Source organism: Cuculus canorus, chromosome 27 (genome assembly GCF_017976375.1).
Source record: "Cuculus canorus isolate bCucCan1 chromosome 27, bCucCan1.pri, whole genome shotgun sequence".
NCBI lineage: Eukaryota > Metazoa > Chordata > Aves > Cuculiformes > Cuculidae > Cuculus > Cuculus canorus.
Window position 1 is genome coordinate 1,196,724 of NC_071427.1, and position 24,316 is coordinate 1,221,039.

General features: G+C 47.9%; 1 protein-coding gene across 1 annotated transcript; it reads left to right on the forward strand.

The window, feature by feature from the left end:
- Window positions 1-2,547: 2,547 nt before the first annotated feature.
- Window positions 2,548-24,273, forward strand: LONP1 (lon peptidase 1, mitochondrial). Its single transcript, XM_009567009.2, has 18 exons — window positions 2,548-2,968; window positions 4,693-4,781; window positions 5,183-5,302; window positions 8,412-8,640; window positions 9,200-9,261; window positions 9,849-9,978; window positions 10,372-10,455; window positions 12,091-12,311; window positions 13,837-13,975; window positions 15,972-16,150; window positions 17,238-17,325; window positions 18,408-18,530; window positions 19,257-19,373; window positions 19,640-19,780; window positions 19,866-20,031; window positions 20,835-21,043; window positions 22,263-22,427; window positions 23,874-24,273. Exons 1-18 carry the CDS (start codon window positions 2,582-2,584, stop codon window positions 24,036-24,038), a joined length of 2,814 nt encoding a protein of 937 aa, XP_009565304.2. The 5' UTR covers window positions 2,548-2,581; the 3' UTR covers window positions 24,039-24,273.
- The last annotated feature ends 43 nt before the right edge of the window (window positions 24,274-24,316 follow it).

A 24,316-nucleotide genomic window follows, 5' to 3' on the forward strand; every position in this document is an offset into this window, starting at 1 on the left:
ACTTGAGCAAAGCGAAGGCTGCTAGTTCTTGTCCCATCTTCTCTTGTAAGATCTCATCTGGAATACTGTGTCTGGTCCTGGAATCCTCAACATAAGGAGATGGAGCTGTTGGAACAGGTCCAGAGGAGGCTACAAGGACGATCCGAGGGCTGGAGCACCTCTGCTATGAGGACAGGCTGAGAGAGTTGGGGCTGTTCAGCCTGGAGAGGAGAAGGCTCCGAGGAGATCTTATAGCAACCTTCCAGCACCTGAAGGGGCTCCAGGAAAGCTGGAGAGGGGCTGTTCATAAAGGCTTGTGGGGATAGGACGAGGGGGAATGGGTATAAACTGGAGAGGAGCAGATTTAGCCTGGGCATTAGGAAGAATTTCTTCCCCATGAGAGTGGTGAGGCACCGGCCCAGGTTGCCCAGGGAAGCTGTGGCTGCCCCATCCCTGGAGGTGTTCAAGGCCAGGTTGGATGGGCCTTGGGCAGCCTGAGCCAGTGGGATGTCCCTGCCCATGGCAGGGGGGTTGGAACTGGATGATCTTTAAGGTCCCTTCCAACCCAAACTATTCTATGATTCTATGATATCACTTTTTCCTGTCTTCAGTTCTCTAAGGGACAGGAACCAGGGTGAATAACACAGCTGATGGGGCGAGGGCATCACCAGTCAGGGCCAGGTTCCACAGTAGCCAAGAAGGCTCAGAGGTGACAGTCAGATCCAGCCAGAGTCCAGACCAAAAGCCAACAACGTGGTGATGAATCAGGTCTGAAGTCAAGCCAGCGCTGGCGACTGCCGGACAGGGACAGATTGACAAGGCGAGGATGATGTCAAGCTCTGCAAAATTAGTCCAGGGACTGGGGTTCAGCTCAACAAGGTCCAGTCAGGCATGGTTATAGCTGAACATGAGACCTGTGCTCTCCAGTGACGTGGCTTAGGCTGAGCTTAAGGCTGAGTTTAAGGCTGGTGGATGCAGCAGGGGCCCCAAGGGAAGATTCTCAGCACCATTAAGACCCATTACTGCCCTTGGGGTGCGAATGCAGCCACACTTTCTGCCCTCCAGGCCACGTAGGTTCTCATGGGGGATCTCTGGAGATCATCTGGTCCAACTCCTCTGCTCAAAGCAGGCCCAGCTAGAGCAGGTTGCTCAGGACTTTCTCTAGATGAATTTTGAACATCTCCAAGGACACTGGTTCCATAATGTCTCTGGGCAACCTGTTCCAGTGTTTAATCACCTTCACAGTAAAAAAAAAAAATGAGCTGTTTTATTGTTTAAACAGCTTATATTTCAGCTTGTGCCCATTGCCTTTTGTCTTGTCACTGGGCACCACTGAGAAGAGCCCGGCTCTGCCTTCATCGCGGTCCGAGGCCAGGGCAGGGGTCGGGATGGTGGGGCTGGAGCTGGGCTGAGGGGCAGAGGAAAGGGACAGGGACCAGGACGAGAGGCAGCGGCACAGGCAGCGACCTGGACTGGAGCAGGGGCAGCGGCGAGGGCTGGCGCAAGGGCGTGAGGCAAGGGGCAAGGGGAAAGGATCAGAGACAAGGGCTGGGAGCAGGGGGCGAAGGCAGGGACAGGGGCTGGGGACAAGGGGCAGCGCTCAGGACCAGGCCAAGAGCCAGAGCAAAGGCAGGGACTGGCGCAGGAGCAGGGGCGAGGAGCAAGGCTCAGGGCAGCAGGACAGGGACGGGGGCAAGAGGCCGGGGCCACAGGCAAGGGACAGGGAATGGCCAGGAGCAGGAGCAAGGGGGTGAATCCATGACCCCCAGAAGGGCCGGGACGGGCATGGGGGCAGGAGCAGGATGAGGAGCAAGGGCAGCGGCCGGGGCCAGAGAAGGGGCAGGAAACGGGGCAGGGGTCAAAGGCAGGGACAGGGGCTGGGGTAGGGAGCAGGGCAAGAGCAGGAGCTGAGGCAGGAGCAGAGGGCAGGGAGGGCGGCTGGGACAGGAGCAGCGGTCCAGGCAAAGAGCAGGAGTTGGGACAGGGACCGGGGCAAGAGCAGGGGCTGAGACTGGGGCAGAAGCAAGGGGCAAGGGTGAAACCTGCAGGTGAGGCAAGGGTCAGGGCAAGGACAGGAGCGGAGACAGGGGTCAGGGCAGGAGCCAAGGGGCAGGGACTGGGGCCAGAGAAGGCAGCAAGGAGCTGGTGCCAGGGCAGGAGTCAGGGCAGTGGGGCAGAGGCAGCAGGACAGGGGACGAGGGCAGGGCTAAGGGGCAGGTGTCAAGGGCAAGGACTGGGGTCAGACAAGGGACAGGGACCGCGGCAGGGGTCAAAGGGCAGGGAACAGGGCAGGGGGCAAGGGCAAAGGTCTGGGGCAGGGGACAGGGGGCGGCAGCTGGGGGCCGGGTATGGGGTTGGAATAGGCAGAAGGGCAGTGGTAGGAGCCGGGTCTCGAACCCACGACCTCCTTCTGGGGCGGGGGGGAAGTGGCCGGGTCCGGGTCTCGAACCCGCGACCACCGTCGGGGAAGGGGGGGGGGGGGGGGGGCGGGCGGGCAGTGGCCGGAGCCAGGTCTCGAACCCAGGTCCGCGTGGGCGGGGACGTGCGCAGCACCACGCGCGGCGCTCCCGGCGTGCCCCGCGCGGGGGTAGGGGGGGGCAGCATGGCGGCCGCGCGGTGCTTGCGGCTGTGCGGGCGCTGGCGGCCGGCGCTGCTGGGCCCTGCTCGCCGCCGCCTCCTCCTCCCGGTCGCCTCCTCCTCCTCGGCTCTTCCAGCCCCACCGGGCCCCGCGCCGCCCCCCCGCGTCGCCTTCAGCTCCGGGGCGCGCTGGCAGCAGTGGGGCGCGGGCGGCGGGGCGGGGGGCGAGGAGGGTGAGGGCGGCGAGGAAGGAGGAGGAGGAGGAGGAGGAGGCGGAGGTGGCGGGGAAGGCCCGGCCGGGCCTGTGATGACGGCGCTGACCCCGCTGCTCGTCCCCGAGCATTTCCCCAACGTGCCGCTCATCGCCGTAACCCGCAACCCCGTGTTCCCCCGCTTCATCAAAATCATCGAGGTGAGCAGAGCGGGTTCTGGGAGAAAACGTGGAATATGTTTGATTGAAGGCAAAAGAGGGTTCGGTTCATCCAAGCGTGGGGTTTATAGCGGGTTTTCTTAGAGCATCTTCATAGAATCCCTTGGTTCTGGAGCTGGATGGGCTTTAAGGTCCCTTCCAACCCAAACAATGCCATGATTATTCCATTCCAGGACCTGAAGGGGCTACAGAAAAGCTGGGGAGGGACTTTTTACAAAGGCATGGAGTGATAGGACGAGGGGGAATAGCTTTAAACTGGAGAGGAGAAGATTTAGACTAGAAATAAGGAGAAATTTCATCACTTTGAGACCAGTGAGACACCGGCCCAGGTTGCCCAGGGAAGCTGTGTCTGCCCCATCCCTGGAGGTGTTCAAGGCCAGGTTGGATGGGCCTTGGGCAGCCTGAGCCAGTGGGATGTCCCTGCCCACGGCAGGGGGTTGGAACTGGATGATCTTTAAGGTCCCTTCCGACCCAAACTATTCTATGATTCTGTATCCCATGTGCTACTACACTGGATGGGCTTTAAGGTCCTTTCTGACTCAAACTATTATATGATTCTGTGATTCTGTCCATCCCAGGAGGGATCAGGGTGCAGAACACGCCGCAGCCTTGGCTTCACAGTTGTTGGAACAGCAGGGCAGGCACCCACTCGGTGTCACAGGGTTGCATCAGTCGTTAGCGCTGCCGTTGCTGGGAAAGCCAGTGGTTCCCCAGAGACTTCCAGAGTTTGCTGGCTTCTCCGTGCTCTCTTTCCCAAGGTTAAACCAACCTGTCCTTGGTTTTTCTTCATGAGCTGATGTCACAGCAGCGAGAACAGGGGGTGTGAGGGTAGCTGGCTGTCAGCTGGGAGAAGGCTGCAGGAATTCAGTGCAGAGGAACACTGCTGTGGTGGGGAGAGGGTGCTGTGGGGTGGCAATGCAGCCTGGGAATTCCGGGGTGCAATCTCTCCCCTCTGCATATTTATATGTTTAAGAACCATAAACTTCATCTTGGACAACTGACTTGAGCTCACAAGCCAGAAATACTTTTTCTTCCTGAAATGCAGCCGTTTTAGAACAAGTACTCACATTTTCGCTCCTCACTAGTATTTTACCAGTCTGATTTTGGAGTAAATCTAAGAACTGAATCAGTAGTTCCCGTGGAGTTATTTACCATAACAGTATTTCTACTGAAGTATTTTCTGCATGTGCAGATCCAATATGTGCAGCTTTTAGCATCTTTATAGGTGCTGGGGGAAGGAAGAGACTACATCTTGTTATGATCTTTAGACACACAATCATGTAATACTTCTACATATAAGTTATTGATTTCAATGCATGGGTCAACAGTGTCTTACGTTAAGGCAACTATTAAATGCTCTCCTTTATACTGGGAATCTTGGGCTGCGTGCCCGTAAGGTTCATACAGCTTAGACCTTGTTTCTTCCCCTGCCTTCGAGCTTGCACTTGGGGACTTGTTTTAAATACTCAGGTTTGGAACTGGATGATCTTTAAGGTCCCTTCCAACCCAAACCATTCTATGATTTCATGTTTCTCTGATGTTCTTCCATATTTATAGTGTGTCCTGTAATGAGGGAAAGACTAGAAAAATCTGAGGTGAGACTTCCTAGTTCTGTCGTATGGTTCCACCAGAGCTTGACCTTACACACTGAAGGTGCACCGCTTGTGGAAAATCCACCTCTGACTTCATCCCTATTATTGTCCTAGGTGAAGAATAAGAAATTGGTTGAGCTGCTGAGGAGGAAAGTACGTCTTGCCCAGCCTTATGCTGGTGTTTTTCTTAAAAAGGATGACAAGTAAGCCATTTCTCTTGATCTTTTGAAAAATAAGCTATTTCTATGACGAGGCTGCCTTTACACTTAAAAGCTTTGATTTGAAATTCCCTGGCTTGGGTGGTTTTACAGAAGTTGTATTTTGGCTCGGACCATCCTCTTGCTGTGGCAGTTTTCATTGCCACCACTGACTCTGCCGGGAGCTTGGGTCCCGCTTTAGGAATTATTTGGGAAGGAGAACCACCATCTGGGTAGTTGGTTGCTTTAGAAAGGGGCTGCATGGTGATGACAGCCAGGAAGAAGTCAAGTGTCTTTGCTCCTGAATCCAATATAAAGTTCTGCAACCAGTGATTGTTCCTTTCTCTTTTAAGCTTACCTTCTTTCTCAAGATTCTGACTATCTTCTTTGCCTTTTTTTCCTGATAGCAATGAATCTGATGTGGTGGAGGATCTGAATGAAATCTACCAGATGGGAACTTTTGTTCAGATTCATGAGATGCAGGACCTGGGAGACAAGCTGCGTATGATTGTCATGGGGCACCGCAGGTAATGGCTTGTGCTACCGCTGCCTCTCACTGGACTTCTTTATGAACAGATGCATCCCCAGATTGTTTTTCAGCACATATATGTGTTTTCATGCACAATTTGTGTATTGCAAGCTTTTGCTTTGTTACTACAGCATATCCTGATAGAACTCTGCTACTCCAGCCCTGAGCACCTCTGAGGACCTCTGCTCTGAGGATGGGCCGAGAGACTTGAGGTTGTTCAGCCTGGAGAATAGAAGGCCCCGGGGAGACCTTAGAGCAGCTTCCAGGACTGAAAGGGGCTCCAGGAAATCTGGAGAGAAGCTTTTTACAAGGTCATATAGTGATAGGATGAGGAAGAATCTTTTAATTGGAAGGGGAAAGATTTAGATTAAACATTAGGAAGAAATTCTTCATGATGAGGATGCTGAGGCCCTGGCCTAGGTTGCCCAGAGAAGCCGTGGCTGCCCCATCCCTGGAGGTTTTCAAGGCCAGGTTGGATGGGGCTTTGAGCAACTGGATCCAGTGGGAGGTGTCCCTGTCCATGAGAGGGAGGTTGGAACTGAGTGATCTTTAAGGTCCATTACAAACCAAACTGCTTTATGCTTCCGTAATCCATGTGCTGTTACATTTGCAACAGGTTAGCCCAAAAGGAGGAGCTGGTGCACAGCATCCTCATATAAACCGTTATGTGATGCCACGAGCAGCTGAAGTTTAGCATGCAGCAAGGTTTAGTAATGGTGAAAGAAATTCTCTAGAACCAGTTCAAACCAGTATTTTTACTTTTTAAAAAAAAAGTGGTCCTGAACTGTAATTGTGTCAGATGTACGTGGTCTTGTCCTGGAAAGGGATTGAAGAGAATAGGATTATTGTTGGGAATATAAGTTTAGCTATTTGTGCCAAGTATTTTGAGCTAAGACAATATAAAAGTGTGGTTTTAACAGCATCAAATAATTAATTTCCCCTAGGAGGGAAAATACAAGGACAGAAACATGGTGGGGGAGAGAGGTTCAGGGTGGGGTTTGCTTTGAAGCGTTGCTTTTTCTTGCTTCACTTTGTTTCAGTCACATTGGTTCTGGACAATGAAGAATGGGCAGTGTTTCTTGAAGGTATATTTGCCTGAGTTTGCAAGTCAGCTCCTTTCCAGCTGAAGTCTTAAACATCCTGCTGCATTATCAAAGCACAGCCCTGTTTGATTTGATTTTGGGAATAGGCAGCTATTGCTTTCAGTTTAATTGGAACAGAAATATTTCCCTATAACTTGGGAGGTGTGGGGAACTGGTCTTCCTTTGATTGAGATGCAGAGCACTGATTAGTCCTGTCCACAGGAGCTGCTCTGGATCTGAAGAACACGCTGCATTGATGGGGAAAAATATAGAAAAGGGAACCCTTACATCAGCAGCCAAAATAATAAAATGTGGCGTCCTGCAAGTGTGGGTCTTTTCATCTCTACATCCGTCCCTCAGCTTTACCCATACACCTTCTGGGCTGGCTGTGGTTCAGGGCAGCAGCTTCCATAGTCATCACAGAGATATTTGGCCAGCTGGCTACCGCCAAACTCTTCTCCAGTTGCCCTGCAAGGGGACAGGGGACATTCTTCTACCCAGCAACTGCTTTCCACCATGAGCCACTAACCCTCCAGAAAATGGTTTTGAACTCAATTGTTTGTGGCTCTGTTCTGTTGACAAGAGCAGTCAGAATTAGTCAAAAGTTGCTAGCGGCAGTCAGAGTAGATAAGGAGGTCTTTTGTTCTGGAGAAGGTAGCATGGAAAATAGCATCTACACCCTGTGCGTAACAGCTTTTATCCCAGGACCGGAGAGTGCTGTGCCACATGGCTTTTTGGACCCCATATTCCCAGCCTCATAAAGACAACCATGCCAAGGGCTATTGCTGTTCCTGCATGTTTGTGTACCACTCATCTCTAGAGAGGAAACCTTTTAAGCCAGTGGAGAGGGCAAGATTTGGATCCCTTTCTGGAGAACCACGGGTTATAATCTGTAGGGAAAACATCTGACAGGAGGGTGTCTGCACAGCAGGTAAAACTCGGGGAAATTTAAGCAGTAACAGAGAAACTAATCTTTTGGAAGGTGATTGTGCTGTGTGATCTGTCCTGTACCTTTTAGGGATTAATAGTCAATTCATCGTTGTGGAATATCTCTCTCTCAAAATCATAATCTAGGGAATGTCTTTGTTTAACAGGCCGAAATTTCATATGTGTGGTTATGGAAGGACTTCAAGGTCTGTTACACGCATGGTGTGTAATATTTAGTTTTACGATAGGTAATGCAGAGATGAGGTTTAAGCAGAGAGACTGCTGAGGATCAGAACACTGAAAAAGCAGAACATTATATTCAGAATTAAAGTGAGACAGTGAACAGCAGAGAAAAGAAGCAGATATGAGTCTACATCAGAGCTGTTGGTTCATGTAGCTGGAGACACTACATGAGCTATGCACTAGCAGTGATACCTTACTAATTGTTCTGTTCATGTGCAGCAACTTGTCACTGTGAAGTCGGACAATCCGTGATATTGAGCTTTCTGTGCAGCTTCACCAGCATTATTTAGATTCTATTTCTTTTAATCATTAGAAATCTGGTTTTGTAGTTCTGCACCTGGTTGAAGCTAACATGGTTTATGGTAAAGGTGCTGTCAGCTGCCCCTGGCCTCTCATTCCCACACCAGTGGGCTAATTCAGTGGTCAGTTAACTTCTTTGTATGGCAGCTTACTTCATGTAAGACAATATAAAAGTGTGGTTTTGACAGCATCAAATAATTAATTTCCCCTAGGAGGGAGAATATAAGGACAGAAACATGGTAGGGGAGAGAGGTTCAGGGTGGGGTTTGCTTTGAAGCATTGCTTTTTCTTGCTTCACTTTGTTTCAGTCACATTGATTCTGGACAATGAAGAATAATTTACTTGGATTATTGCTGGTTTATTGAATCAAGCCTCATTTTGACAAAATGAACCAAAAGCTGAATCTTGTCAAAACACATTCAGTCACCCTTGTCGAAGCTTGAAATTTTAGTTTACTCAAAATACCACTTAAGACTCTTTCCTTTTCATACTGAATAGCTGAAATTGTATATAACAGAGGAGATTTGATTGTAGCTGGTTTCTTTTGGCTTTCAGGATTCGTATAAACAAGCAGCTAGAGGTTGAGCCTGAGGAGCCTGAGAACAAGCAGAAAGTTAGAAGGAAACAGAAGCGCTCTAAGAAGGAGGCTGAGGAGGAGCCTTCAGTGAAGGACCAAGCGGTGGAGGTGGTACTAGATCCTGTAGCTGCTCCCCCACAGGAAGTTCTCATGGTAGAAGTAGAGAACGTGGTTCATGAAGATTTTCAGATCACAGAAGAGGTTAAAGTGAGTGAATTAATCATGCAAGCCTTGACTTTTCCTGTAGAGATGCACCTACGCTTCGTGCTTAAAAGGAAGAGTTCTAAGATCAGGCTCTGATTTCAGGCCTAAGAAACCAGTTCCTCATCCTCGTAGCCATTGCATGGGAGGATTGTATGAATACAGTGATTTTGCACCACAACAGCTCAGTTCCTTAGAACTGGTCACATCAAAAAGTTGCCAAGTGAAGAGGTTGGGCTGTGCTTAAATCTGTGTAATATCCTCTATCAAACTGAATTGTTGCTCCAGGGTGGCTTGAGTGGTCAACATGATTGTGTCTTCTGGCTAAGGACCCATTCCGTGCAAGCAGCAGGCCAACCCATGGCCTTTCTTGCCTTTCCCTGTCTCCCAGGAGGAATAATTGCCCCAGCCCCAAGCACCATTACAGCACCCCTCTGCTGATGGGTGGCGGGAGGCTGTATTCCTGTGTTCTCTGCTGGATAGGTTGAGGAATGTCATATTTGTACTGAGGTCTCGTCTGCCCATTGCTAGGCTTTTGCTGATTAAATCTTTGTTGTGTTTGTAGGCTCTTACTGCAGAAATTGTCAAAACAATCCGAGACATCATTGCCTTGAACCCCTTGTACAGGTACGTATTTCCCGTGCTGCCCAGCTGTGGGAACAGCGTGTTTTCAGGCCAGAGTAGGCTGAGAGTTCCTGTTCCACTTTTCCTTTTGCTCTAACGAAGAAGAGATATTTGCCAAATTGTCACCTGAAATTGTCTTTTGGGATGCATCCATTCCTGGAAACAGAGGGGAGGTTTTGAAAACCTGATGTGAAATTTGGATACGAGGAAGGATTATGAGTCCTGGGGCTGGTGAGCTGGGCCTAGTGAAGCTCACTGCAGTGAGTATTATGGTCTGATCTGTGTAAATGAGCAGAGTAAGTGTCTTCACGTACTCGCACACAAAAAATAACTGTTAAGTAACTGTTAAGACAGCATTTCATAGACTTGGTTTTGTTTATCAGTGATAATTCCTTTTATCAAGTGATTTATGTGTTTGCTGCCAGGTATTGGCATAGTCAAATTTTTGAAGAATGATTTATTTTGCTATGAAACTGATCTGTGTTTTGTTTCTTTGCTCCGTCGTAACAAGTAAATAACTCTGTGAGTATAATCCCTTATGAATGTAAAAGTTTGCTGAGCGTTTTGGGGTTTATTACTGTTTTTTTCAGGGAGTCTGTACTTCAGATGATGCAGGCTGGACAACGCGTGGTAGATAACCCCATCTACCTGAGCGACATGGGTGCAGCACTGACAGGGGCAGAGTCTCAAGAACTTCAAGACATCTTGGAAGAAACTAGTGTAAGATGGAGCTTCTAACTAAAGCTGTGCTGAGTGAACCAAAAGGCGGGCTGTTGTGTGTTGTGGTCTCTTTAACGGCCATGGCGCAGTAGGGACCTCAGTACTATGATTGCTGGTGAGTCAGTATCGGTGACTAGGTTCCTGGTGAAGGATATGGTAAGTCAGTAATGCCTGGATGATCTGCATCTTCAATGGCAAATAGTTGTCTTTCATGCATTGTCTGCGTGCTTTGGAGTTGCAACACGGTTCATCTTTTTACATCTCCGTGCATTGGAGAGTTCTACCAAACGACCTGTTGGAGCTTTTTCTTCTCCCTTCCTCACAGGGAAGAGTAGACTTCCCTATACCAGCCAAGAGTACACTGTCTGAAAACTCCTTTTGTCTCTCTTCCAGATTCCCAAACGGCTTTACAAAGCTCTTTCGCTCTTAAAAAAGGAATATGAGCTGAGTAAACTTCAGCAGCGTCTTGGAAGGGAGGTAAGATTTTCAAGTAACGTGTGGCTTGTACTTATATCACGCCCACCACAGTGATGCTCAGTGTGGCCAGTGAAGAACTGTAAAGTGAGATAATGGCACACACTCTAAAGAGAGAGTGCTGTAAAGTTAAGACTTTATATGATTCTTCTGCTAGAAATGTGATTTTTCATGCAAGGTGTATAAGTAACAAGACATGAGGCTATGGCGTCTGCTGTTAAAAAGTGTCCAAGTTGTGATTTCATGCGAGAAGGTAAATCCTAGAGGGCTGCAGTTTGCCAGGGCTCTGAGTAAAACCATACAGCATCATATCTATATGGCACATAACAGTGGGAATAGCACAGTGTTCTTTTTAAGACCCTCTGCTCACCACTGAGAGCTGCAGTAGTTCCTGGCTGTGATAAGCCTTAATTAGAGTACAATAACTGCATCAAACGGAAAGAAGTGTATGAAGGTTAAGGAATTGTGTATACTGAGTCAAAAGTTCCTCAGGTTATTAATTCGCAATAATTGGGGCTTTTAAAATTCACATTAAGTGCAAAATGCTTTTGGACCAGGGTAGGAGTTGTTGGAGACTCCTGAAGCAGATTGGACACGTGCAGTCTGTGGGGCCAGATGGGATGCATCTAAGGATGCTGAAAGGGCCTGTCAGTGTCAGTATTTTGATATCTCAATCACCTTTAAAACACTGTGATGATTGGGCAGGTTCCTGGTAAGTGGAACAAAGTAAATGCCACGCTTGTGTTCAAGAAAGATTTGGGAGACTACAGACATGGCAGCCTGCCCTCAGTCTGTAGGAAGATTATGGGGAAATCCCTTCTGGAAGCCCAGAGTGTGATTTGGAAGAGCCAGGAAGGATTTTCCAAGAGCAAACCATGCCTCCTTAACCTGATTGCCTTCTCTGATAGGAAGGGAAAACAACGACCTTTGTGTACCTTGACCTTAGCAAGGCTTTTGTAGTGATCAGCCGTAGTATCCTTATGACCAAACTGGGACATTACAGACTGGAAGGATGTAGTGCAAGGTGGGCAAAAAAATTGGCTAGACTGCTGGACAGAAACGGTTGTAATCAACACTGAAGTCTAACTGCAGCTGATTAATTGTGGTGTGCCTCAGGGAATCAGTAAGACCCTCCCCTAGTTCAACAAAGAAAAATTCATAGTCCCACACATGGGGTGGAATAACCCCCTGCAACAGGGCAAGGCTGGATGCCAACTGGATAGAAAATAGCTTTGCAGAAAAGGACTTTGAGGCCCTAATGTAGGAAGTTGACCATGGATTAACAGTGTGTCCTTGTGGCAAGGAAGGGCAGCTGCATATTGGCTTTGTTTGCAGTCATGTAGGCAGCAGGTCGAGGTAAGTGGTTGTTCCCATCTATTTGTCACTGAGGAGATCAAACCTGCCCAGCCTTTGGTCTCCTCAGCGTAAACAAAACTCTGAAGTACTGAACCATGGCCATTGGGGGCCACCGAGATGTGGAGGGAGTCACAAGTCACCTTCTGTATTAGAACACGCTGCAAATGATTTCCGAGTAGCGTTTTCAGTTGCTGAGAAGGTCATAACTGAGAAGTATTTGGAAGGCTGTGACATCTGATGGGTCGTACTAGGAACAGTTACTGTATGTGTTGCTGTGTCTAGGTTGAGGAGAAGATCAAGCAAACGCATCGCAAATACCTTCTCCAAGAACAATTGAAGATCATTAAGAAAGAGCTAGGTCTGGAAAAAGAGGATAAGGATGCCATAGAAGAGAAATTCCGTGAGCGACTGAAGGAGCTGGTAGTGCCAAAACATGTCATGGATGTGATTGACGAGGAGTTGAACAAGTTGGCTTTGCTGGATAATCACTCCTCCGAATTCAAGTGAGTGCTTGGCTGTCAGAGTTAGTTGGGAGAATGAGAGAAGTTGATATGATCCTGTGAACTCTTACCTTAAGAGTTTCTTTTCTCTTTTTGTCATAGTTTTTGCCCTGAATATAGCATGTGATCACATCCTAGCTATGGGAATGTTCTCCAGATGTCCTGTTTTACTGTAATTTACCTTTCTTGCAGCCTAATGCTGTGGATGAGAACTGTGCAGTTCCTTGCCCCTCATGGAATGTGCAGTGACTCCTTCAGCCCTTAACTTAGGCTTTTCTCTCCTGTCCCTAGGCGTTTTCATTAGATCTGAGAGAAGAGAAGGTAGCTGCTAGCATGACATTGGCTGACCTACCAGTGGTTGTCCCCGAAGTTTTTGGGCAGGGTTGGAATTGCAAAGGAGTGAATAGCTTCTGCCATATAATCTGAGACATGGATTCTCCGAGACTCAGCTTGCTGTGGATGTTTCTTGTCTCTCGAGGCAGTGTGTGCTATACAATACAGCACTCGGTGTATTCGTCAGCAGTGAATGTCCTGGATCTTTACTCCTAAAATAAACTATCTTTTATGGAGTAAAAGGCTGCATTTGAGAGCAGACACATCATCTACATGAGAAACTTTTTGATAATCATATTCGAGGAGGAGGAGGGAGGAAGCTGGGGAAGACATGCTGGGCTTCAGAGCCAGCAAGGTCCCTTTCCCTTGTTGCAGTACGAGCAGTAGCACTTTGCAAAGAGGACTTGGGAGAAAAAAGCCAAAGCTCTGGTGTGGCAGTTGCTTTGGAGTGAATCCTGGGAGAAGGCAGCCAGACCTGGGAAGGCTGTGCTGCTCTGTGTTTGCGATTGTGCACGATTTACTATTTACTGCATCTTGCAGACCTCGCATACATTTGAATCCCTGATCTCAGTGTGTGGAGCTGTAGAACACAAGTGCTAATTTAATGCACTTGTGTTCTCAGCAGCAGTTTGTCTCCACTGTTAGCTTCTGCTCTAACACCCTTATCTGCCAGTCTTCACTCATTCTCTGTCATGTTGTGTATCCAGCTGTTTTTCCTTGCTTATAAGCCAGGAACCTTTCTTCTTTATGTTGTCTTGGTTTGCTGGCGAAACAGAGAAAACTGATTGTCTGTCTTCAAGTTCTATGACCTGATCCAAACAGTTGACCATAGTGCAGAGCTTACAAACAATCCCGTTCATCTGCAGGCAGGAACCAGCCCCACACCAAAAAATCATACCTGGAATTTGTGTGGAGGAATCTAGGTCTTTGCATGGTATGTGGAAGGTTCTTTGTTTCAGAAAAGCAAAAGCTGGGAACAAAAGCTTTGATTTTTTTTTTTGAGGGCTTAAGGACAAGAGTGAAGACCATAACGAAAGGTTAGCAATGACTGCCAGATGATGATGTTCTTTTCATAGTCTCCCTTCCCTGAGTAGTTCATATCCCGCCTGTTGTGGATAAGGTTATTTTGGAAGGCAGTGGAGGATGGCATCAGCTGGTTGTTTTCAAATCACTCTCATTTGTGTGTTTCTGCCAGTGTCACACGAAACTACTTGGACTGGCTGACATCCATCCCGTGGGGTAAGTGTAGCCAGGAGAACCTGGAGCTGAGCCGAGCCCAAGCAGTTCTGGAGGAGGATCATTACGGAATGGATGATGTCAAGAAGCGAATTCTGGTAAGCAGAAATAGGCAATGTGTCCTTTTTCACACTGTGCTTTGCATCGGGCATTCTGGTTGCATTTCAGGTTGTGGTGTTTGTGGTGAAACACTGGTTGTGTTTCAGCTCTGGTACTTAACGCTGAGCAAGGGAATAAATGTCCAGAGGAGCAGTCTCTGGATTTTAATCAGTTTGTTCAGAGACTGTTAAAATGGTTTTGCTTGACTGGCAAAGTTACTGCTTTTCCAAACCACACTGAGCCTCTACTGATAGCTAACTTTCTCCCTCTTAATTTTAGAGGCGAGATGCCTGTTTTTCTCACAGCCTTTACCTGTCCCCAAAGTTGTGCTGGATGCTGAAGGGTTTGTAGTCTCTGCTGTATAACCCTTATGGAAGTGAGGTTTTTAGTGCTGCCTTGTTCCACGGCTTCTGTCATTTTTGCCTGAGGATGTCCTGCCTGTGCTTGCTGTGGTTGAGGAAGCTGGTTTAGATAAGAGGAGGTACTTGCAACACATTGTGACAACTTCAGCAGCTTTCCATGAGAACTGCCTGTCTTTCTAGGTGTCAGGAATAGGCTCCCCCTTGTAGCCAGGAGTGAAAGACGATCCTGGTGCTGGCAGGATTTGTATCTTACAGGGCAGTGGACGAAGGGCCCAGCAGAGGGGAGGCAGGTGCAGATACTGACCTTGCATTAGCAAATCATGGTAAGAGCTTAGCAGGTTTGGTCAAGCCCTTGAGTGTCACTGGCATTCAACATGGCCAATTCCTTCCAAAGAGTGTAATAAGGCAGTTTCTCATAGTGTTCTCGTGTGCTCCATGTAGCAGGGGTTTGTGTTGCTCTGGGCCAGCACTGGTGGTACTTGGGCCACGTCAGTAATTGTTACACACGGAAACCATGTAGGCATCTGCAGAGTTAATAGTACAATGTCATTGTATATAATGAACGGTAAATCCTTTGACATCCTAGGATTTTGCTTTTGTAAATGGCTTTTTTCCGGTCTCTTCTAGAAAAAGATAAAAGTTGTGAAGTATCTCCTGGCTCACAGCCAAAGGGAGCTTCTCTCACTGTTAGTGCCCGTGGCTTGTGACTAGATCTCGCCGTCTGATTTACTGTTTCAAATGATTTCTGATTAGCCTGTTGTTGCACGCTGCAAACACATAACCCTTTTGAAGATCAGTCCCTTAACGTTGTTTCCTAGTGCTGCTCTTGCTGACTAGGCCCAGCCTTTACACAGACATAGAGCAAGATGCATCAGACATATCTGTGGCTTTGAGTATTGGCGGAATTAATTCCACACAGAGGAGATTCCGCAGTTGTAGCAATGCCAGCAAGGTTGGTCATTTTAAGGTACTGAGAAATACCTACAGAGGTTTCAGCCTTAATTAAATTGGTGCTATTGTCCTCCTATAGTGTTGCTGTGGAGTTCAGTGCTGTAGGTGAAGGACTTCAAGGCTTATCTCTGCTAAATAACTGGCTTGTTACAGGGGAACCACGTCTATCTGGTCACTTGCACAGTGATTTCTGTAAGCATATGAGCAGCTGAGACTTCAGTTCTGAACCACGATCTTTTGATTTCTCAGCTGCAGGATGTTATTTGAGGGTTTTCTACCATAAGAGTGTGAAAAGCTGAAAGTTTAACCTAGCAAAGAAGCTGCAGTATAGTAGGAGATGCACACAGGTAGCTTGAGAGGCTCAGGTGAGAAGTAAGGAAGCTGGGAGAAGAACCTAGAAGCCTGTCTTCCCACCTCAAGACAGTGGAGGGAGAGACTGTTTCTCCCAGCGAGGTGAGTGTAGAGTACAAAGCCCCGGGAGAGCAAAGTGTTTAAATAACCAAAGGGAAAAGAGACCTCTAGTGTCTTACACAGCTGCTCCCCTTGCCCTCTCCAACTCCTTTGAGGACCGGTTTTGTGTGTGGTACTCATTTGGTAATCATTGCTTGACCTGATAACAAATACGTTATGGTGTTGCTGCAGTCGCCCTCTACTCACTACTGGTGTTTCATCTGTCCTGCAGGAATTTATAGCAGTCAGCCAGCTGCGAGGATCCACCCAGGGGAAGATCCTGTGTTTTTATGGCCCGCCTGGGGTTGGCAAAACCAGCATTGCCCGCTCCATCGCCAGAGCCCTAAACAGAGAGTACTTCCGCTTCAGCGTTGGAGGGATGACAGACGTAGCAGAAATAAAAGGACACAGGTCAGTGTGACTTGAGCAGTTTCTCTATCCAACAGTTTGGGGCATGGGAAGAGGTGAAAAGGATAGCAAAGCACAAGAGTTTGGAACATCGTCATATTTGTGTGTCTCGGTGGGGTTGCTCCCTGGTCATGGGAGATCTTTGGAAAGCTGTGAGTGCTACCCAAAAGCCACCGACTGGTGCCAAATGCTAATTCATGCCTGTTCATAAATGCCAGCCCTAGAGAAGGGTGGCGATTCAAACAGGGTCATTCCTGTGTTCGGGTACGTTTGAGGCTTGGTTCCTGGATAATCAGAAGGGAGGTGCTGCGTGAATAAATCTTGGGAGCTGGGGTATTCGTGAGGACAAGAAGACACGAATACAAAAATCAGTAAATCCAGCCCTGCTGTGGGATTGTCTTCGTTCCACACACACATGAAAACAAAGCTAGCAGTGCTTTCAAACTAGCAAGAGTAGCTGTTCTGCAGTGTGAATTTAATCTGCAGGTGCGGAAGCAGAGGGAAATATTTGATAGATCTTTCAGGGTGTTCTTTTGGCATTCACTCTGTTACCCTCCTGCTCTGCTCCTGTTTGTTCCTGGGTGCCAGTCCCTTCTAGCAGAAAGCTTGTGTTTTGTAGCAAGGAGTTTGTTCCTTCAGGGTATCTTGATTTACACTAATCTTCCTTTTTTGTTCCTTTAGGGTATCTTTTTATTTATACAAACCTTCCTTTTTCATCCCTACCAAGCTGAGGGAATCTAGTGTTCCCTTTCCTAACGTTTCTTTACCCAGAAAGCAAGAAGTCACTATTCAAACATCTCTGTTCTCTTCCGTACCTCTTTGCTTCCCTCTAACTTCAGAGTGGTTAAAAATAAAGATAAAACCTGCAGTCTGGGAGTATTCTGGCAAACCTCATGTCTGATCTCTGCTAGAAGCACCGAGACCCAACTGGGCTGTTTATTGTGGTGATAGAAAAGGGTTTTGATAGAGGTAGAAGATATACAGACTTGTTTCCCAGCCAGATATCCCTGTTCCGTCAGCTGCAGGCAGTGTTGTGTGATGTGCACTGTGCTTCACGATGGTTCCCTAAACACTGTCTCTGGTAAAACAGGAGGACCTATGTTGGAGCAATGCCAGGAAAAATCATCCAGTGTCTGAAGAAGACCAAGACAGAGAATCCACTTATACTGATCGATGAGGTGATGTATCTGGTCTTTCTTCTAGTTTTTGCTCTTAAAAACATGTATCAATGACCCCAGTAGGAAAGGTAACTCGCCTAACAGTCTCAGGTGGGGATGTGAGATCTAGTTTGGGAATGAGAAAGGGCTGCAGCCCCACTGCTTTGTGGAAAAGCAAATAAGGCCGGGATATAATAGTAGGTGTTCAGGATAGACTAAAGGTCTCCTCCACGTATGCCATGGCTGGGAAAGACCCAGCAGCAGATGTCTTGGGAATGGTGGGTGACCAAGAAACAGGGTAAGGGATTGCAGTGTGATGTAACCAACAAGTACTTTGATTTGAGAGGTGATGAAACTTGTCAGTCAGGGCACATAAGTGTTTGTGAGGGCCTTGTGTTGGCCGTAGTGGCAAATTGCATTGTGTCCATCTAGGTCATACTGCCCTTCAGGGAGAAAAATCAGTGGAGAGCAGCCCTGTTGTGACCTCTTCTGAGGACGTGAACAATGCTGAAAGAGACAACAGCCTTGGACATGGTCCTGAGCGCAGCCGACTCTCAGCGGCCCTGCCTGAGTGGTAGTGTTGGACAAGATGGCCTCAGAGTCCCTCCCAGCCTCAGTCAGCGTGTGATTCTGTGAAAGCAGCAAGGGACGCCAGCTAAGCTGCCATGAGCAGCTGTGCACGGGCACTTTGCACCTCAGGCAGAGTCAGGAGAGTGTTTAGGGAAGGGCTATGAGCTAGCACCCTATAGTCCTCTCACTGTGGAATCGATATTCTGTCTGTGGCTGTAGCATAGGTTAATGACTAGTAGCCTGCTAACCCATGATAACTCACTTGCATTTAATTGTTTGCCCACCCCTGAGGCTTCTTGGTGCTTCTCCACACCACCACTACAGCCCTGTGTCGTCAGATGTGTTGCATACTCATGTGGTGGGATAGTGGGGACATGGGTGAATGCACAGAAAACTGATAGCTGTGTGGCTGATAGTGGCTGTGGATGAGCAAACATATAAAGATTTTCAGATGGAGCCTTTAAAGAATCTTTGCATGAGCAATTTATTGTGGTGAGAAACTTCTCAGAGTATTTAAAGTTTTTCTCCCGTAGGTGGATAAAATTGGAAGAGGATATCAAGGGGATCCATCCTCAGCCCTTCTAGAGCTCTTGGACCCGGAACAGAACTCTAACTTCTTGGATCACTACCTTGATGTTCCTGTGGATCTGTCAAAGGTATTTCTCTCTTCTGCGGAGCCTGTAGAGCTGGAATGTACGGATGTGCATCGATGCAGAGATTTCCTGTCCATGACAAGATGTTGACATGTAGTCACTGGGAAAGTCAAACAGATGGGATTGAGACACGAGTGGTACAGGGCTGTCTCTGCAGGAGTTGGCTTTAACTGGAGTATCTGTACATGCTTAAGAGAACACAGTCACTGGCACATGTCCTGTAGCCCAAACTCTCTGTACAGCCAGGGACACAAAAGATGCGTGGTCTCCACTAGAAAAGGTGGGAGCTTTTCTTCTGCGGAATGATTGGCGGGGCTGCTGTCAAGCTCCTGAGGTTGGTTGTCTTCACACACTGTTGCCCTTTCTGCAGCTTCCATTAATTGCAGAATTGATGGATTCGAAATATGTGTAATTTGGTCTGTGCTAACTTTGTAGGAAGTAGAAGTAACTTAGAAGCGAGATGCAGATCTGCCCTGGCAAGTAATACGGGCCATATGAGACTATCCCAGTTTCCCAGTTTGTGCTCTGTGTGTTTCTACGCATTTATTTTGAGGGTAGGGAACATCCCACTACATACTTTTAATATCCAAAACTTTCCCTGTAATAAAAACTCTTTGACAGAGAAAATGATCTTGCTCCAACCCTTCAGACAGAGAAACGCAAAGCTGAGGAACTATTGCTTGGAACAAAGAATGAAAATGCGTAACAGGATCTCGTAAATGTTTCTAGGTACTTTTTATTTGTACTGCCAACGTAACGGAAACCATTCCAGAGCCACTGCGGGACAGAATGGAAGTGATCAACGTATCGGGATATGTGGCAGAAGAAAAACTTGCGATTGCAGAGGTAAGAGAAACCGCTGTGAATTAGTTGATAAAATGCTTTTTGGCAGATTCAGGCTCATATATTTACATCCAACTGTGCCCAAGAAAATAGGCACAGGGCATTTTGGACGGAGTTCCTCTGATTTCAACACCACTTAAAGGTGTTTCACAGGCTGTGGACTCCAGAAAGTGGCATTGAGCGAACAGCAGAGTGAAGTTGAGTGGGTGGGGACACCGGGCTTTTGTCACAAACACTAACAGAAGGGTTTGGGGCTGTTTTTCTTTCAGAGGTACTTGGTCCCTCAAGCACGAGTTCTGTGTGGCCTGGATGAAAACAAAGCCAAAATCACATCAGATGTCCTGACTGTTCTCATCAAGCAGTACTGCCGGGAGAGCGGAGTGAGGAATCTGCAGAAACAAGTAGAAAAGGTGAGGGAAGGTTGTGTGCAACCATGACAACTGTGCTTCAGCCTTCTTGGCCTGTTCTACAGAAACAAATTGCTGTCTCACGCAGGTACTGAGGAAATCTGCCTATAAAATTGTGAGTGGAGAAGCAGAGACTGTTCAGGTGACACCTGAAAACCTGCAGGACTTTGTAGGAAAGCCCATCTTCACTGTGGATCGCATGTATGAAACCACTCCTCCGGGAGTGGTGATGGGTCTGGCCTGGACAGCCATGGGTGAGACACAATGTCTAATTTCTGTCTAATTTCAAAAATTGAATGTAAATGGTTAAACTGAATTTTCCCTACTGAGTCCAGTGAAGTTCTCCTTGCACCAGTAAAACAAACTGCTGTGGCCTTTAGATCTGACTTCTTCCCTGAAATAGGGCCCCTTTCTTATTCCCCTAACCGGGTTTCATTTATCTTCAGGCCAGCACATTTTTTCTTTATGCTCCATATCCATATGAACCATATATGTTAAAAACAGCAGTGACTTTTTAAACTGTGACTTCTAAACTTTTAACTGCTGTTAAAAGCAGCCTTTTCAGGGAAGACAAAATCTTGTCTGCTTCCTGCAAAGCAGGTGGTGCCATTCTGACTTAGGGCACAGCTGAGATGTCCTGACCTGGGGTAGGATTGAAGTCATTAAGAGGGAAATGACCACTCTGGTGGAGGAGGTAATTGGATGTCTGAACCCAGGAAGCTGGATGGCTAGAAGTGTGCAATGGTGTGACCTTGTCTTACGTTTTGGCTACAAAGAACCTGAAACAGTTATAAGAACTGGTTATTTCCACTAAATAGGCGTTGCCTCTGTATCAGTGTGAAGTCCAAAGCAGCAGTGAACGGAGACTGTCGTGGCAGTGCTGTTGGGATTTCACGCTGGCCTCTCTGAAGGGATTCAGAGAGCAGATTTCATTTGCTGGTGGTTCATCAGAGAGCCCCAGCTCCAAATTCCTGACATTGCTTCTGTGTCACCAAAACCTTCTGGTTTGATTTTCCTTTAACTTTTCTCAGATTGTCATTTTTCTTTTCATTCTTAGGAGGTTCCACTCTGTTTGTTGAAACATCCCTGAAGCGACCCAAAGACAAGGAGAGCAAGGATGGGTCCCTTGAAGTAACAGGGCAGCTGGGAGATGTAATGAAAGAGAGTGCCAAAATAGCTTACACGTTTGCAAGAGCCTTTTTGATGCAGAAGGACCCCAACAATGATTTTCTCATGTCCTCCCATATCCACCTGCATGTGCCAGAGGTAAAGTGATCCAGAACGCACAGGGCACGCGTAGCAGTGTGGCTGGTTTGCTTCCCTAGACACGAAGCTGGAAAGCGCTTCATTTGTCTCTGTGTTGAGCAGAATGCCCTTGTTTAGCTGCAAAATATAGAAAAGAAGACGTTTTCCTCAGGATCTGACGGGCTGTTTTTCCGTTCCTTTCTGCAGCAAACGTGTGGAGAGAATACAGGGGATTGGATAATGCTGTAAGGAATGCCAGGCTTCTGTTGTAGCTGCTGGCCCTGTTGTGCAGGCGGGGAAACCATGGCATAGAGATGAGTGATTTGGATAAAAGCTTATAGGCAGCCACGAGGACACCAGAGTTTAGGTTTCTGTATAACCAGGCCTTCATAAAGGCTTTAGGCCATTTACGCACAATTGATACTCTTGGTCTCTGTGCCCTGGTTTCTACAACAGGTGATGGCAGTGATTGCGGTTTTGGGTGTTGGGGACTGAAAATCAGTGCAGATGATGCTCAGAGGGCTCATGTATAAAAGCTTTTGTGCAGGTGCTTCGCTGAAGACGGAGTCTGTACTGTCCCTGTCCCCAAGCTTTGCTTTAACCCACTTCATGCCCTGCTGCAGTTTGCTTGGTGTCTGTTGAGGTTCTTGGTTGTTGCCTCTGTGTTCCTTTCCTGGAGGATCAGAAACCAGGAGACATTATCTCTGCCTCTCGCCCCCTTAAACATTCATTTCTTCTGCTCTTACCTTGAAGATCTGTTTGATATCTGATAAATCCAGACTGCCACTAGTTTAGTTAGACTTTCTAAACTGAAAGATCTCTTCTGCCTTGAATGACTTTCAATATTGCCCTCCACTATTTTGTGAGTCTTGATGCTCTCTTCCCTGGCAATGCTGACCTTTGTTACTTGTTCCCATGGTTGGCTTAGGTCAACAAAAACCTCTAAAGCATTGTGCTCTGATTTTTACTCATGTTGCTTATTCAAAGTCCTGAGCCGATTAGTATTGTGATGGCATCAGGCCAGAAGCCTAAGGCTCCTGGATTATTCCTAATGGGTAAGATGAGGACTGACATCATCAGCCAAACACAAAAAGCGGAGTTCCATCAGTGATTGCTCCACAAAAGCCTTTGGGAGACCCCCACGAGGCCACATTAAACCAGCAGTGACAGGGGAGTGGTCTGGCCTTGCTGTTCTTCGAATGAGCTAAAGACAAGGGGGTTGTGCTTTTCTTTTAAACAGGGAGCCACACCAAAGGACGGACCGAGCGCAGGCTGCACCATAGTCACGGCTTTGCTGTCACTGGCCATGAACTGCCCCGTGAGGCAGAATGTGGCCATGACTGGAGAAGTGTCATTAACTGGAAAAATTTTGCCTGTTGGTGGAATCAAGGAGAAGACAATTGCGGTAAGAGCTCCTGTCCTGTCTCTGTGCGTCATCTGTGGGAGAGTGCCCTGGATCGGGCCCAGCGGTGACTGGGACAACCACAGTGGTTGCTCCTGCAGTGGGAGAGGCAGTGGTTCCATCAACGCTGTGGAGAAGCTGCTGGGGGCACGTGGGATCTTGCCTGGGTCCTGGCTGTCAGGAAGGAGGTGGAACCCCGGGCTTTGTGCCAGGTCATCAGTGTTGATCTCATTAGTGGTGTAACAAACGGTGGAAGGGATTGTCTGGCTGTTAAAGCTGTCTTCTCCATCACACTGATGTGGTCCAACAACCTGCACTGGGCTGAAGGGCCTGTTAGAGTTGGGGCAGACGGTGCAAACAGGATGGTTTCCATGAGGTTGTCATCCCTAACATTAAGGCTCTGGTCCCTGGTTCCAGCTTTAATTTGTCTGTCTTAAAATTTTACCAAGATATCCCTACGTCTTTCTGTTTTAGACAGAAGGAACTTCTAGTGCCTTGCATTTTCCCCTGTGAAGTTCCTTTTTACATCATAATCAAGTTACTCAATCCTCTTTTTTCCCAGTAAGCTGTACACACCAGGTTCACTGAAGCGCCCCCGCAAGCGCTCGCTTTAGAGTGGTGCTTGTTTTCTTGGTTTCAACCCTTTGCAGCTTTCAGAGCTCTTTCCGGGCACCGAATCTCTCTGTATGTATCACCTGCACAGCCTTGCTCAAAGACCCTTTGCTGTCTCCAGGCATGGCATTAGCTCTTCCGGCAGCCCTTGGAGCTGGGCTGTCACAGCAGCGTTCTCTCCCCAGATGTGTTTGGGCTGCAGCCTTGTGCAGTGCGATTCTTTTCCTCATGGGACTTTTAAACAGCTAATTTTGCATTGTGTTTTGCGATAGCCGTTCCCGAGGCCTGGGATACGATAGGGACACGTGGCCCTCACAAGTGGCTGCAAAGAGATAAGAGCAGGAGCACCCACAGAGTGGGTGAGGGGGCTCTGCTCCTGGCACCACTTCCAGTGCGATGCCCGAATCGAAAGGCTCTGTAGGTTCTGTGGGCACAGGGGTGTGGGGCTGGACTGAAATGCTCTTTCTCTTTCTACTTTTAGCTCTGGGCTTTATCCTTACCCAAGCTGGAAGTTTTAAAACTCTGTACACAGTGAAAACTGCTCTGAACTGTCCTGGATGTGCCAATAGCCCTTCCAGGGCTCAAACTCCTTCTGCTTGAGCTGTCCCTGCGGCTGAGGGGTGGGACTGGAGTCTCTGGAGGCTTGGGGAGGTTTAGGACGTGATCCACCCCCAGGGACACCTTCTGTTAAGTGGTGCCCTTGCTGTGCTCCAAAGCACTGTGAAGCTGGATCATGTTCCTGAAGAACTGTTCCCGTTCTTGCTCTTTAGATGGGGAGTTTCTGGCAGACTGATGGAGTTCTGGGACTCACAGACTGCCTCTTTCTTTTCCCCACAGGCAAAGAGGGCAGGGGTTACCTGTATCATTCTGCCGTCAGAGAATAAAAAGGATTATTACGACCTTGCTGGGTTCATCACCGAAGGACTGGAAGTGCATTTTGTTGAGCACTACGGAGAGGTATTTGATATAGCATTCTCAAAGCTGGACTCTGCTGGAGGATGACATTGGCCAGCCTGGCCAGAAGGTGGCCTGTCCCTCAGGAAGGTGACATGTCCCTCAGGATCAGCCCCAGCCCAGAAGGGGCTGCCTGGTGCTATCCTAAAGGGGCACATGGAGATATTGCTGCTGCGCAGCTGCTGAGATGAATTATGGCTTTGGTAGAGTTAAAGTATTTCTCACTCTTTACCATTGAATAATGATCCACGTTAAGTATTTCCAATAAAATCGTGAAATTTTACCCAGGAAGGTGTGTGTGACCGGCCACCAGCAGCGGAGCCAGT

Excerpts from the sequence above, each read along its gene's own strand:
- LONP1 (XM_009567009.2), top strand. The coding sequence starts at position 2,582 with ATGGCGGCCGCGCGGTGCTTGCGGCTGTGCGGGCGCTGGCGGCCGGCG. Across the intron at positions 5,303-8,411 it reads ATTGTCATGGGGCACCGCAG|GATTCGTATAAACAAGCAGC; the intron begins GTAATGGCTTGT and ends TTTGGCTTTCAG. Across the intron at positions 13,976-15,971 it reads ATGTCAAGAAGCGAATTCTG|GAATTTATAGCAGTCAGCCA; the intron begins GTAAGCAGAAAT and ends TCTGTCCTGCAG.